The 15707-nt window shown below is 34.3% G+C and overlaps 2 protein-coding genes across 2 annotated transcripts; one reads left to right on the top strand and one right to left on the bottom strand.

Moving 5' to 3' along the window:
• Positions 1-6229: 6229 nt before the first annotated feature.
• LOC108195339 (AT-hook motif nuclear-localized protein 24) lies at positions 6230-7575 on the bottom strand. The gene has a single exon (XM_017362300.2). It carries the CDS (start codon positions 7358-7360, stop codon positions 6428-6430), a length of 933 nt encoding a protein of 310 aa, XP_017217789.1. The 5' UTR covers positions 7361-7575; the 3' UTR covers positions 6230-6427.
• Positions 7576-11347: 3772 nt separating this feature from the next.
• LOC108194857 (uncharacterized) lies at positions 11348-14153 on the top strand. The gene is made up of 3 exons (XM_064082032.1): positions 11348-11385; positions 12320-14086; positions 14133-14153. Exons 2-3 carry the CDS (start codon positions 12809-12811, stop codon positions 14151-14153), a joined length of 1299 nt encoding a protein of 432 aa, XP_063938102.1. The 5' UTR covers positions 11348-11385; positions 12320-12808.
• Positions 14154-15707: the final 1554 nt, after the last annotated feature.

Raw genomic sequence — 15707 nt, 5'->3', positions numbered from 1 at the left:
ATTGTTAAAATGGATTCTGTAATAATACGACACGCTAAGTCTTATTTGGCCACTCCAGGATCAACGGTTCATCATGACCATTAAAAATAAATATGTTCCTTGATGATAAAATGATTTTGTTGTTTTTTCTTTGATTAGATTTATTTCAAGTTATAAATTATTAATAAAATTTTAGATTCATGAAGTAAAATACATAAAGCTACATATATCAGTTAAATTTTAGATTCATGAAGTAAAATTTTAGATTCATGAATTTTTAAGGTCAAAATTAACCAAACATTGAATGAAATTTATATATATTAAATAATTAAAAAAATTATAAAAAAATATGTTACTAGGATCTCTATTTATTCTACTATAAAATGTACTTTTTTCAATTTTCAGGATCATGTAACAATAATTACTAATTATCGGTTAGAGTTTGATCAATTTGACCACAAAAAGTTAAATAAGACAAAAGAACTAGAACATGGAAAGAACAAAACATCTCACATGGAGTATGGATTGAAAACATGTTATGTTCTGTACAATATATTCTTCATATAAAATATTGTTGAATATAAGTTTCACACACACATATGGATGAAGTATGCTTTTCCATTGATTCGTTTCATAACTTGAAAGTTTAGTATATACCTAACAAGATTAAGTGAATACCTAAAAAAGCCTTTTAAGTGAGATTTTCATCTAACATTTCTAGTACCAACTAATTCATTGAGACGGAACTTAATATGAAAGCCATATTTCGACTATATCTGCTCTTTTGAAACACCTTAATAGACTTTCAAATAGCATTTGAAAGCAAAAACTATCTGTTGAATTGCGACCTTATAATGCAATCGATTTCTGAACCAACTCCTTGTTCTTTTTCTGAAAATAAAGAGTGGCCCTTCCTCCCGCGAGTACCCTAAAAAAAAGGAACCTTTCCTCTCCCCAACCATTTCGGCGAGCCTCCCGCCGGGGCCCGCTATGCCAAAAGCGAGAGAAAGCCATGCCTTAACCTGTCCTCATATAGCTAGTGTCGGCCTAGTAGAGTGCTTTCGTCGTTGGTGTTCTTCCTGATCTTAGTTGATGCTTTCGTCGTTGGTGTTCTTTCTGATCTTAGTTGATCCATGATTACTGTTTAATTTATGATGATCCGTCTAAACAGGCACTCCGTGGTTGGTGATAGTAGGCACAATAGATGTGGTGGATGATGAATCAATTTATTTTGCAAACCCATGAAAATACCCTTTAGATCAAAGAAAAAGTTTTATTGGAATTGTGAAAATACCCTAGACTTGTATTTATTTTTTTATGTATGATTATTTAAAGGCTTATACAAAATCACTTTGTTTATCTATAAAAATGAAAATCTTAACACACACACACACACACATATATGCAAAAAATATGAATAAAAATCAAGACACAAATAAACTCTAAACTTAATATCCTATTAATTTTAGAGATGCTAGAATCTGAGTTTTTAAATATAAAATCTTGGTTGCTTTCTTAAAGTGTTTATAGAAATGCATTCTTGAATAATACACTGAATGTGTTCACTATTTTTCTCTTTAACTGCTAGAATGAAAATAGTGATGGCTTTATATGTAACACATTGTATGCACTTGTATTAGGTTTTTCAAAATATCCTAACAGATCGAGTTGCATATTACTGTATAGTATGGACCACAATATCTTTCTTGTATCTTGTCTAGTCCATAGTATATATGGATCACAATATCTTTCTTGTATCTTGTCTAGTCCATCTTGCATCTTAGATATTCATATATGTATATGTTTCGAGTTTGTATATTGTAGACTTGATACCTAGGGATGGACGAAGGTAGTATGAGATAGTGGGGATACTTTCCCCCACTAAACTTCATAAGCCCTTGTGGAGCTGGACTTTCCAGTGAAGTCAAATTTAGAATCCTACTTGCGACAACAAAGTTATTTTGTCAACATAATTTTTCTTCCCCACTAAGCTAAAATCCTAACTATGTCCTTATTTATACATGTCCATCAGAGAAAAACATGCTTCTATTAATATATCGGTGCTACCATTATTTGTCTCCAAGGAATTACTTGTACAATTTTGGTTTCAAATATTTCTTAGTTTCATGTCGTGAACTCGACTTCAACAACTTACATTGTCAACAACTCACATTGTGAGATAGAGAATAGAGGCAAAATTAGTTGCTCGGCATGCACCTCGAAAAAAGTATGCTTAAGATATCCTGAATCGTCAACTTAGACTAAACACCTCCGAGGAGATTCCTTCTAAGAAATTCAAAATAGGCTAGAAATTGTTGCATTGAACACTTAATCCAGGAGTTGAATGATTTGAATTCACCCTATATTGAGAAAATAAAGAACGCCCGCATCTCAATAAAGTTTAAGATGCCTTACATAAAACTGATAATATGATGGGTGATCCCGTAAACAATGTGGAAACATTCTAGCTCCAATGCTCTATTATTGTAGTCCATATTTAATATGGTAAAGTGTGTGCCTTTTTTCAAATTTGGGGGAGCATGGAACAACGATAGTATAGCCATCTACCTTTGAGCTCAATAGCCTCTTTTAAGGATTTGAGTAAATCCTTCATTGGTCAATCCTTCGTTGATGAACATACGCATAAAGAAAAATGAACCTCTTTGAGACTATTTAAATCGTTTACCAAGGAGGTCTCGAAAATCCTAAGTATTACTGCTTTTCAGCAAGGATCCATATATGAAATATTTGGGATGTTGCTTGAAAAAAGTTCAGGTCTATAATGATACTAATAAACGAACAATAACTATGGTCATAAAGATGAAAAAATTACTCGAAAAGTGATATTGTTGATAATCCTACTTTTAAGAAAAGTAATGTGGCTAAAATTCATAAATATGCTCGTTCGAGTATGAGTTAGATTTTGATGGATATTGAATGAGATAAAGATTGAGGTCAAAACCATAACACACTAGTGGCGAAAGAAGAAACCAATGTCTTATTGCCGATTCCACAAAGACGATGGTCAATACTGTATTCATTTATAGATTCTCAAACTTGTAGTCTATTTCGTAAGTCTATTTGATTTGTCCCAGTTCAATACTATATAACAAAGTCCATATCATAGATTCTCAAACTTGTAATAAAGACTCATATATAGTGATATCATTTGTAGTATTATAGTAAAATTCTATATAGTGAACTCTGCAAAACTAAGTTCATGACAAGTACTCTATACATATCCTAAACTGTAACAAAGTTTATAATAAAGTCGAGTTTATGACATGAAGACTTAAAATTATTTGAAAATAAATTACATAGACAAATGACAATATTATAGAGAAAAATATTGTACCACTAGTAAAAATGTCAGAGCATGATTTTCAGAATTAAACATGTGCCAAGATTACAATCAAAACTTAGAGTTCACACAGAGATGAAGGGATAGGATGGAAAAGTACAAGATGGAAAGTAAAAAAAATGATTTGGTGGTCCAAGATGAAAGTTTTGCAATATGGCAGAGAAACTATTCAATATGTAAATTTATTAGGCTGTGTACATTTTTCCATCTAGCTAATCTTTCTATTTTTACATTTTTTATTCTTGAGAATATTCTCTCTATGGCGCTTTAAGAAGAAGCTAAGATGTCGACGTCTAAATTCTTAGAAATTTAGCATCTTTAGAAGAATATAATTCAATTCAAAGGTAATTTGTCTTGCTTTTCATTTATATATCTTGCATACAAATTGGAATGTTATAATAATCATTGTTGTTTAATTATAAATCCAAGTTAAAACTGGACAAGAAGACACATTCACCCCATATGAAATTGTCTTATCGAGCATAATAAGATTCACAGGTACATATTAGGGTAATAAAAAAAAAAATTGATATATAATCTAGTCAACTATTTAATATTAGTGACCTCCAAGTCACGAAATTACTCTCCACGGACACTTACAAGGAAGCTTATAAAATTCATTAATTAAGAGAGGATTTGTCTTATATAAAATATGAGCTTATTCATAATTTGAGACTTCAAGTCTATGTATAAATAACAAAAACCTGCAAATAAGAACTATGTTAATTTGGGAAATCCTTAACTATGTTATTTAAACATGCAAATAAAAACTATATTAACTTGCAAAGTCCTTAATTATATAACTTGAGATACATAGACACCTCTTGTATAGAAATGAAAGTAATTATTAAAGTTTATTTAAAAACACATATTAAAAATTTGACATAAAAAAGTTTGAGGTAGGCAACCCTAGCATTCAATTCCCCCAACCTTTTATACAACATTAGACCAATTATTTGGACTTGTTTCATTTCTTGAAAATAGAGACAAGATAATTTTGAGAAATCATTTTTGATAGATTAATTCACAGAGCAAATTGTTAAAGACAAATCCTTCCAAGAATAAATCAACACCAAGGATTTGCATGAAAGCAAATTTACTAGTTTTTAAAAACGAACCGTAGGGTTGTAAATTAATTGAGATATGTAATTTATTTTAATGAATACAAGTGAAGTTTGCAAGAATAATTAGACAAAATTCGTAAGACACCAGATTGAAAGTGCCATGCAGTCGTGTGAACATTTTCATCATAAATTAGTTTTCAAAACTATAAAATATTAGTTAACACAACAAACCACCTCAAACTTTTAAGAGTATGTTTCTTAATTTCTAGTTAGTTCCCTTTAATTTGTTTGCTTGATTTTATGTTTTATAATTTAAAAAAATTAAAAAAAGATAGATTGTATTTAAACTTTTTGCTATATATTTTTGATTTAATGACATTTCGGGACCGTCTCCTCCCGATTCATCCCTCAATTTAGTCGGAGGTCTAAGCATTTGTAATGTAATTTAATTATTAACTTGGTCAAAGTTAGAGCATGACATTTATTATTCATTCATTGATTTATTTTGAAAATAAAAATATCATATATCCATTTAGTTGGAGGGTAGAGCATGGCTTTGCAATGTAACTGATATCATCCTGATAAAGCTATTTACTTTCTTCGTGTTTGAAAATGGTGTTTGGAATTTTTTTTAAGAAAAATACATTTGACTTATTGATTAATGGAGAGAAGCATCATAAACTTTTTATATTCAGATGTCTGGAAGTCACGGGTTTAATTTGACCTATATTTTTCAAAATGAACAATTATATTTGTTAAATAAATAATTAGTTAAAATTTTTAGATCATCACACTTTGTTTATATTGCTTTCTCAACCAAATTAAATAATATAAATAATTAATTCATTTAATAGATAATATAAACAACGGGAGACTCTCGAAGATGCTCTAATATATATATAAATTAGTTAAAAATAATAATTTTAACTTGAAAAACAGCTAAAATAGTGTACATGAAAATCAAATGACAGATGAAAAATTTGGAGGGAGTATTTCCTTTTTAAATGGGAGTAAAAATATTAATATGAAAAATAAATATATAATGGTAAAAAAGCTTATGGTGAAAAGAAATGAAGGTATTTTCTGAACAAAAGTACTGTACGCCTAGGGTTACAAAAAAGGAGGTTGTTTGATAAATGCAGACAAGGTGCTGATAAAATTACCTCACTTTCTCCACCCCATTTACTGCCATCTCTCTCTCTCTCTCTCCTCTCCAGTATGTTCTCTCTCAACATGCTGTGCAGTGTGGTGGGTTGCCTCGAAAAGGAGCTAATTAAGGTTCAGGCATCCAGTGCACGTGTGACCCAGTATCCAATGAATAACATTGAAGAACCCTAAAATTTTGTCTCAAAAGAGAGGAACATACAACAATAAATTACAAGATCGGAGTTAAAAGCATTCAACCCCATACCTTTCTGTTTGTTCATGCATCACCCCCATCTCCCCTTTCTCACTGCCCTTCCCCAGATCATGAATTACACTCCACTTAAAGATCATCACACTTTGATTGTCTTGCTTTAATTTACAGCCAAATTGTCACATACAGGATTATATAGCAATAAATTTTAATTTAATTGTTTTTGAAAATAAATCACATGTGCAGAACTATTAGAAAAATTGTTAAACATAATTATCACTAATTACCTTTTTATGTGTCAATTTATTGAAATTAATTTCAATTTTAATTGTAAATTGTTTGTCAAAATAGTTGATTAAGTTACAAAAATCACTGTACATATATAACCACCTTAGCCTTGATAATTAAGCTGTCTAGGGAATCATGATTCATGAACAATATAATTAGGCAATTACCAAGCAATCTATATGAGAAGTGAAGGACAATAATATTATATAACAACTGGATAATTAATTAACACATAGAGAAGTCTAAGATAATTAACATAAAAAGTAGTCTTACTAGAAACTAAACAAAGAAGAGGAACATTGATTAATACTAATCATAGCCAGAGAAGATCAAGTGATGAGATAATAGAGAACCAAAGATGGGATGATCTGTATTTTGTTAATTATAAGGAGGTCTAGGTGCACCTGCCCAGTATGGCTGATCACTTGGAAGCTGGTTAAGCATACTTGGATTCAAGCCATGAAAGAGAGAAGTGCCAGAATTAGAGTGTTCTGGCATGAGCTGTTGCTGCTGCTGCGGTCCCCCAATCATCCCTGGTGGCGACTCGAGGGCCCCGTTCCCCGGAGCAGCTGACTGGTCTTCCTCTTCCAGTGGAAGCCTCTCGTAGGCCGCATTCCCGAAGGATGCGGCCATTATGACTACAGGCCCGGAGGCAATCAGCTGCCCCACCACGCTCCCTCCTACAACTTGCCCTTGACCGCCTGCCAGGTAGATAGTCAAACCTGAAGCGGCAGGCGGTGCAGGAGGGGGCAGAAATGAACCCGAAAGGGAAAGGATCTCGAATCTTCCCTGTAGAGTGATGACTGCCCCCGGGGCAGTTGGTTGCCTAAGGGTCACATTAGTGACTGTTCCATTCCCACTCAAGATGCAAACGCCCCTTTGTCTTCTTGTAGCGAAAGTCGAAACGCTCTCTTGAATATCGCATCCGTTGGCGATTTCCATGACGTGAGATCTGAGAGCATTGGCGCTGTCCCTGGTGATGATAATCGGTGGTTTGGGCTTGTTCTTTGAGCCCGCGGGTCTTCCTCGAGGCTTCCTGTTCCCACTACCTTCACCATCTGATCTACCACCCGTGATGGAAACCAATTCGTTTCCATCAGTATTGTTGTTGTTGTTGTTGTCAATCATCTCTCCTCGTTCGAGTTTAAGGCCGTGGCTTAGACCACTGCTTCCGCTTTGCCCCTCATCGGAATTATGCTGCTGCTGTTGCTGGTGCTGATTCTGATACTGAAGCGGCTGATAGTGAAGCTGAAGATCCCTGGCATGAAAAGGAGGTGGTAATGGACGCCCATGAGCTGTTACCGGATCCATGATCTATTATTTCTACAAATGATAATCCAATCTACAGCTTGATCCAAGAGCTTTATATACATAAACACCAAAAATCTCCTATTGATTCGAGCTTAAAGACATATATAGTTAACTAAATAATATCAGAATTTTTGCATCTTTGCTAGTTCTTTATTTTGTTTTGTGTGGGTTAGGGTTTGGAGGAGAGAGAGAAAAGAGGGGCTGGGCTTTAAATGATAAATATATGCGGTATATATATGTAAATGAGGTAGAGGAGTGACAATATCATACCCGACCCAAACCCGTAATCCGATGTATTGAAATATAATTCGAAAGTGACATGAAAATCACCCGATTAACTCGCATTAGACCCAAAAATGATCGAAAATTAGATTTTCATTTCTAAAAACTTCGATTTTAAATTTTATTAAATTTTAAGAGATTTTAGCTTGATCTGAAATTGACCCGATTGTTGACACGAACACGACCTGTTACCTGAAACTGACATCCTGATTGTTGTGTGTTAAGGTACGGTTAACAACAGTGGTTTAAGGTTGGGTTAGGGTAAGCTGGTAGGGTTTAGTGTGGGTGCGCATGGGCGGTGGGAATGGGACCCTACTTTTCTCGCTCCCCCCACGTTGTTTCTTTTCTCTCGGCCTTTTTTCATGGAATATAATCGGACTATGAGCTAGCTAGCTACCTCAATGGTTTGGTACCCGATTTGTTTTCTATTCGAAATTTATTTTGATGTTTTTTAATATGGAACTTCTCGTTTGTATTTCATCAGTTGACTCTAGTTTTAACTTGTAGCTACTTGTTAAAATGTATTTGACTTGTTGAACCGACTGGCTAAATGTTTTGGTTTTGAAATTCATGGCTCGGATGTACATTTCGGTGTTAGAAGAGTGTTGACTCATCGGTTACATAAAAAAAAGTGGTACTCAGTTTAATTAATCTGACGGGAGTGAACTATCAAGTTCATCGTTTGGTTAAAATTTATATTCTGATTTAACTGAGCGGTTAAACTCATTCGAAAATTGTTAAATTGAGAGCGGTAAACGCACAAAAGACTATTGAGCAGAGGATTGTCCAAATCAAACAAAATTTAATTATTTCTTGTTTAGAAATAAATGGAAATCGTGTTACCCATTTAATTATATACTTTTTTTTTCATGGCTCCATACATGTTTTGATATTTTTATAGAATATAATTGTGTAACTTATTTATAAGATATTTTTTTTCTAAATAACATTTGATATTTTTGTAAAATATAATTTTGTAACTTATATATTTATAAGAATTCTTTTTCTATATAAAAATTTAGACTTCTGGTCTTCTCATGTATACTATCCAGACGTCATCGCTTGGATGATAAACAAGCAGGACATGGGTATCTTCATTAAAGTTAAGATTAATCAAAATTAAGTCAAATTGTGCGAACATCCTCTTAGAGGAGATAAATATCAAATCATCACTCATTTATTTTAAATAATAAAATTAAAAAATGACTCAATTTAGTTCCTAACAACAAATTTTGTATCAAGTAAATCATCAGTCAATAACTAGATTGATACAAAATTTTAATTTTTTAATGACTAAATTGATATAAATTTTCAAATTAATAATAAAATTGAGTAAATATTTTGGAAATGATTTGCTAATTTCATATATCGGAATCAATGAGTGATGACCATATTGATATTTATCCCTTCTCTTTAATCAAATAAACCTACTTTTAGCGTCACAAATATAAAGCCCGTCTAGCATCATAGAGGGTGAATGTCCTTTATAACACAATTTCATTTCACAGTACCCAAAATGACAACACGCGCAAATAGTACCTGATATACCGATTTGAAAACGCATTCGTAGAATGCGCAGGTTATACACGCATATCTTGTATGCACAAGTTACAATTTCATCATCTTTTTTGTATCATTAGCTTGCAAAAATGCGCCACACGCATACAGGAAATGCGCAGTCCTTGATACACGCATATAGAGAATGCGTAGTCCTTGACTACCAAAACCCCGGTGTGTGGACTGTGAGCCAGCCAGTTCCATCCTTGAATATTTGCAAGTCTCTTGTGTTGTTCTGATAGAGAATGGTTAAAAGGCTTGAATTAGTGTGTGCTGCTAGTCCCATGGCGTGGTTTGGATCGGGACAAACACGGTAGGAGTTTAACTGTATGGCAGCTCCTCCTAGGCTAGCCCAACTAATGTCTTCCTCTATTAGGCCTAATGACTCCACTCCAGCATTAGCCACACGAGCCTCAATTCGAACACATATACGCATTCAAAAGATGCGTGGTTGACTGGGTAAAAAGAATACTGATATCAAAATCTGATATTTTGGGTATATGGTTCTTGAATATTAGTTAATATGAGCATTTTCTCCATCAATAGATAAGGAGGATCTCTTATACATTAAAAAAAAAAAGCACTAGTATTGAAACCAGACATTCAATAGTTTACATATAGATTTTATTTCTATTCTAAATTATCACAAAATTTTAAATAATTTGTCGCGACCCATCCGCGACACAGGTTATTAGTTAGTACCGGTTATATTACATCAATCGTGAGCAAAGCTGTAATATCCAGGTTTGACTAAATAATAAAATGTGAGATATTCTATATTATTATAATAATATATGAGATATATGTGCATTAAAATTATTGATCATGCGAGACATGTTTTTATTCTCCCAATTAATATTAAGGTATTGATGTATATTGTTATTAGATATTGTCCCACATTGATTAGAAATAGGAGAGGAAACTTTTGTTGCACTATATAATATGTGGAGGGTATTGGGTATAAATAATGTGATGGGTACTTGGCTCACTTCCCACATTGGTGAGAATGAGAGCAAAGAAGTATCTTTAATCTATAAATTAATAAATGGAAGCACATACAAGTGTGTTAGTTTAACTTTCAATATATGAGCTTTTGTCCCACATCGAGACAAAAGTGTACAAGTGCTAGCCATCTATCTATATAAGTTGATGGGTGTGTTGAACTCTTTACCCCAAAGAAGTTAATATACAACTTTCTAGCTTGAACTTTCCTTCTCTACTTCCCACATCGAGAAGAAGAGGAAATGGGGGGTTCTAACCCATTATTAAAACCCACTTCAAGTAATAAGTTTCAAGTCAATATGGACTGAGGCTTTTGCTTGCTATTATCCGTCCATTTTTCTTTAAACAAACCGAATTTTCACTGAACTTGGTAAAAGGGACTAATTTTAATTAGATGTCTCTATTACCAAGCAAAATAAACAACTAATTCGTTGTTTATTATGAAAGTGAATGATTTTGAGTGCTACCCACATTGAGTGCAAATAAGAAGAAGGGAGTTTAAACTCCTATATATATATCATGAAAGTGTTAGAAGGAACCAAGTGTTTCCTCCCAACTTTCCATCCCACATCGAAAAGGTGTGGAAGTTCAAGGCTCAAAGAGCCTACTTAAACAGCATAGGTTTCAAGAGTTGAATGGAAACCGAGTGTGGACCTTGAGCCTCTTACTTAGTCTATACAAAATCTGGTTGCTTGCCTTCTTAGGCCTGGGTTCCCATAATAACAACTAGAATTGCTTTATAAGAAATATTATCCCCAAAATCTCAAGATTGATTAAAAGAGTATATACTTGTGTTTGTGAAGTGTTGGTTTGGGAATAATAACAACTGAAAAGCAACTCTTGAAATGTTGAGTACTATAGTGTTTCTTCATAAGTGTTGCAAGTTTTTGAAAATCATAAAAGTCCCACATCGATGGGGAAACAAACCACAGGCTACTATTTATGTAGTACTATTAACATTATTTTTATAAATTAGCTGCACAAGTGAGTTGGGTGACGGAGGCCTTGTCACGAATGCACTTGTTGGTCGCCTCTCTTTTATTCAGAAAAATTTAAACGTCCCACATCGAGGTAGTAAATGAATGGGGACAAACCTTCCTCTATATAATTGAGGGAAGTCAACCTTTGTGTTTGATCCTTGTAAAAGGAAAACGAAGGGAATCAAAGCTAAGCTCAGCTTTGAGGTAACTACTTTTAAGTAGTCGTTTATTTCTGTTTATTCTATTGAATAATATTTCAATATTTTATTTAGTAACTTTTTTAGATACTACTTATAGTTATAATATTATAAGTAGTTATTAATTTATTTAATGGTGGAATTATGGTTTAATTAACAGAACCACAATTATAAATTTTAAATTTTATAAGTGACATAGAGAATGATTTATGACAAAGGAAAATATGTATGATTTTAGGTGATTGTGACCTTGATTGAAAGCATCTTCTTGTTTAAGTTGGACCAGTTTAAGTTGGACTCGAGGTAAGTAAAGTACTTAACTGCAACACAAAATTTCTTATTTGAATTTGTTTTTGGTGATTGTCAATTTTGTGTTACTTTGTGAAGATTGAAATGGTTGTAGTACGTTACTGACTGTGTGTATTTATCGGGAAATTCTGATAGCATATGTTGCTAAATTATACATGTGATCAATTGAGAAGATGATGGTATAATTGAATTGTGTCATTGTTACGAGAAGATAAGTTTTATTAGGCCTTTTGTAGGCTTGTAAGGGTAGCCCTTTAAGGGCAGGCCAGGTTCGATTATCGAATATGAGTTGATCTTGCCTCCTCTATGTTGTTAAGATCTATGTGATCAGATACCACAGAGTAAGGCCGCCTTAGGTCTTGAGCTCGACGGGGCAACGATAGAATAAGGTATACAACAAGCCACTCTGTTGGTAATGGCGCCTGAGGAGGTTTCCCATGGGATATTATGTTATACGAAAGCCCTGCAGGCAAATTTGTCAACATGGTGCACTAATTTAAAGTGTCAAGGTTCATAAATAATAAAGATAAGATGGAATGCACTTATACATGTTGAATTACTTATGTGTGTTAAATTATCTTCAGTTACTTTACTTACTGAGCGACGTAGCTCATAGTTTTCTTGTGTTGCAGGAAAGGGTAAAGATAAACATAAATAGAAGTGGGACCGAGCTGAAGCAGAACCTCGCCTCGATGATGTACATATGGCTACTTTGACCTGGGGATGGCCTAGTTATATGTTTTGTTATATGTCACCTAGTAATGACACGTTTTAAGTATGGTTTGTATTAAAGAATGAAAGTAGACTTTATATGTGTGTAATATGGTTTTTTGTTGGAGAAAAAAAAATGCTATTGCTTTTATGATGATTTCGCAATATTATTGCAGTAAGTCTTCTTTTATTTAGTAATTCGGGTTGGGGTGTTACAAGTTTGGTATCAGAGCCCAGGTTTAAAGCGGTTCTGTAGACCGGCCATATGTACACATCAAGGAAGGAAATGCTTCACTCGGTAGTAAGTGTTTATATTTATTAGTGATATGATTGATTCAATTTCTTATATGCTGATATGCTACTCGGTTTAAATAAATGATTAAATTGTATGATTTCTCGAGTAGAAAGAGATGGCTGAAAGGCAAACATCTGAAGCTAGTGATAGTCCCACCCGAGAAAGACATGTTAGGGAATTTGATGAATTACAAGAAATTATTCGTAGACAAGGTGAGCAGATAGAGAAGCTAGCTCAAGAGTTACGACAAGGGCGTAATGCTGAAGCTGTCCCACCTCCTCCACCACCTCCCCTACATCAGATGGAACCTTTATATGAGAGATTTAGAAAACAACGCCCACCTACTTTTGAGGGTAGCAGTGACCCATTAGAAGCACTAGATTGGAAGAGTTCCCTAGAAGATATCTTTGAGTTTATGCAATTAAATGATAGGGAAAAGGTGTCTTGCACCGTGCATACGTTAAAGAAAGACGCTAAGATTTGGTGGGATGTTGTTAAGCTTACACGTGACGTTAGTCAGATGACTTGGGCTGATTTCGAGACCCTTTTTAACGAAAAGTTCTATAGTGAAGCTATGTTAAGTGCTAAAGTAAACGAGTTTAGTAGATTGTACCAGGGGAGTCTATCGGTTGCTGAGTATGCTCGAAAGTTTGATCGATTAGCTAAGTTTGCACCGGATTTGGTGGTCACTGAGGCTAGTAGGGTGAATCGTTTTCTTGAGGGATTACAACCAGAGTTAGCTAGAGATGTTGACATGGGACGTACTGGGCCTCTCACTTATTCTCAAGCAGTTGAAAAAGCTTTGAGGGCTGAACATAGGGAACAAAAGATAATGAGGGTGAAGGGTTCTACTACAATGCCTAGGAGGGATGTTCCATTTAATAAAGATCAAGATCGGTTTTCAAACAAACGAGGTGGTCAAGGATCTCAGAATAGATTTGATCCAAATAAAAGATTTAAAGGTGAACCACAAAACAACAAGTCGGGGCAACAACCTTGGCCACAATGTCAAAAGTGTGGAAAACGTCATTTCGGGGTATGCAAAGCAGCAATAAGGAAGTGTTATAAATGCGGAAAGGAGGATCATTTGATCAAGGATTGTCCGATGTGGAAAAATGAGCAGAAGAAAGAGGAGCCTTCAAAGACTAATGCCAGAATCTTTGCTATCACGCAAGCAGATGCAGATGCTAGCAATACGGTGGTGTCAGGTAATATTACTATCGATGGCATTCCTACTTATGCATTGATAGATTCAGGAGCCACACATTCATTTGCTTCTATAAATTATTTGAAAAGACTTAGGAGACCTTTTGAAAAGTTATCAAGTGAGTTTAGTGCAATATTACCGTCTGGAGAGATATTATATTCTAATCAATGGTTAAGAGCGGTTCCTGTATGTATTGATAACCACGAATTGTATGTTGATTTACTGGTCTTAGAGATGTATGATTATGAGGTGATACTAGGTATGGATTGGTTATCTAAGTATAATGCTACTATTGATTGTAAAAACAAAAAGGTGATGTTTAAACCTTCCGAGGAGGATCAATTTGAGTTTGTTGCTGACTTCCCCAATAACATGATATCTACCGTCTCAGCTATACAAGCAAAGAGAATGTTACAAGACGGTTGTGTTGGTTATTTTGGAAATATGTTAGGCACTAATCTTATACTAGGAAATAAGCCCGAGGAGATACCTGTAGTTAAAGAATTTTTAGAAGTTTTTCCAGAAGAGTTACCAGGATTACCTCCCGATAGAGAAATACAGTTTGAAATAGATTTAATACCTGGTACGGCTCCAATATCTAAAGCACCTTATAGGATGGCCCCCGCAGAACTAAAAGAGTTAAAAACTCAACTAAACGAACTACTAGAAAAGAAATTCGTTAGACCTAGTTTCTCGCCATGGGGAGCCCCAGTGTTGTTCGTGAAGAAGAAAGATGGAACTATGAGAATGTGCATCGATTATAGGGAGTTAAATAAGGTTACCATTAAGAATAAATATCCCCTTCCAAGAATCGATGACCTTTTTGATCAACTACAAGGATCTGTGGTATTTTCAAAGATTGATCTGAGGTCTGGGTATCATCAATTAAAGATAAGAGAAGAAGATATACCCAAAACCGCTTTTAGAACGAGGTATGGTCATTACGAGTTTCTAGTGATGGCGTTTGGACTAACCAATGCTCCAGCAGCATTTATGGATCTCATGAATAGAGTGTTTAAGGATTATCTTGACAAGTTTGTGATAGTGTTTATAGATGATATTTTGGTATATTCTCGATCTAGAGATGAGCATGAGGAGCATTTGAAATTGACTTTACAAAAGTTAAAAGAAGAGAAGTTATATGCCAAGTTTAAGAAATGTGAGTTTTGGTTGGAAAAAGTGTCATTTTTAGGACATATAATATCAAGAGAGGGTATTTCAGTAGATCCGGCAAAAGTTGAGTCGGTGAGCAACTGGAGTAGACCAAGGAATGCATCAGAAGTGAGAAGTTTTCTTGGATTGGCAGGATACTATAGGAGATTCGTTGAGGGTTTTTCTAAGATTGCTACACCATTGACACAACTAACTAGAAAGAGTCAAAAGTTTGAATGGACGGATGCTTGTGAAAAGAGTTTTCAAGAATTAAAGAAACGTCTAGTGTCTGCTCCAATTCTTACTATTCCATCAGGATCAGGAGGTTTTGTTATCTATAGTGATGCCTCTAAGCAGGGTTTAGGATGCGTACTGATGCAAAATGGGAAGGTTATCGCATATGCTTCTAGACAACTAAAAGATTATGAAAAGAGATATCCTACACATGACTTGGAATTAGCAGCGGTTGTATTTGCTCTTAAAATTTGGAGGCATTATTTGTATGGAGTGAGATGTGAGATATACACGGATCATAAAAGTTTGAAATATTTCTTTACTCAAAAGGAGTTGAATATGAGACAGAGACGATGGTTAGAATTAGTCAAGGATTATGATTGCGAGATTATGTATCATCCAGGAAAGGCGAACGTGGTTG

This window comes from Daucus carota, chromosome 7 (assembly GCF_001625215.2).
Source record: "Daucus carota subsp. sativus chromosome 7, DH1 v3.0, whole genome shotgun sequence".
Classification (NCBI taxonomy): Eukaryota; Viridiplantae; Streptophyta; class Magnoliopsida; order Apiales; family Apiaceae; genus Daucus; species Daucus carota.
The sequence above is the reverse complement of the archived record's forward strand: the minus strand, read 5'-3'. Positions and strand labels throughout refer to the sequence as shown.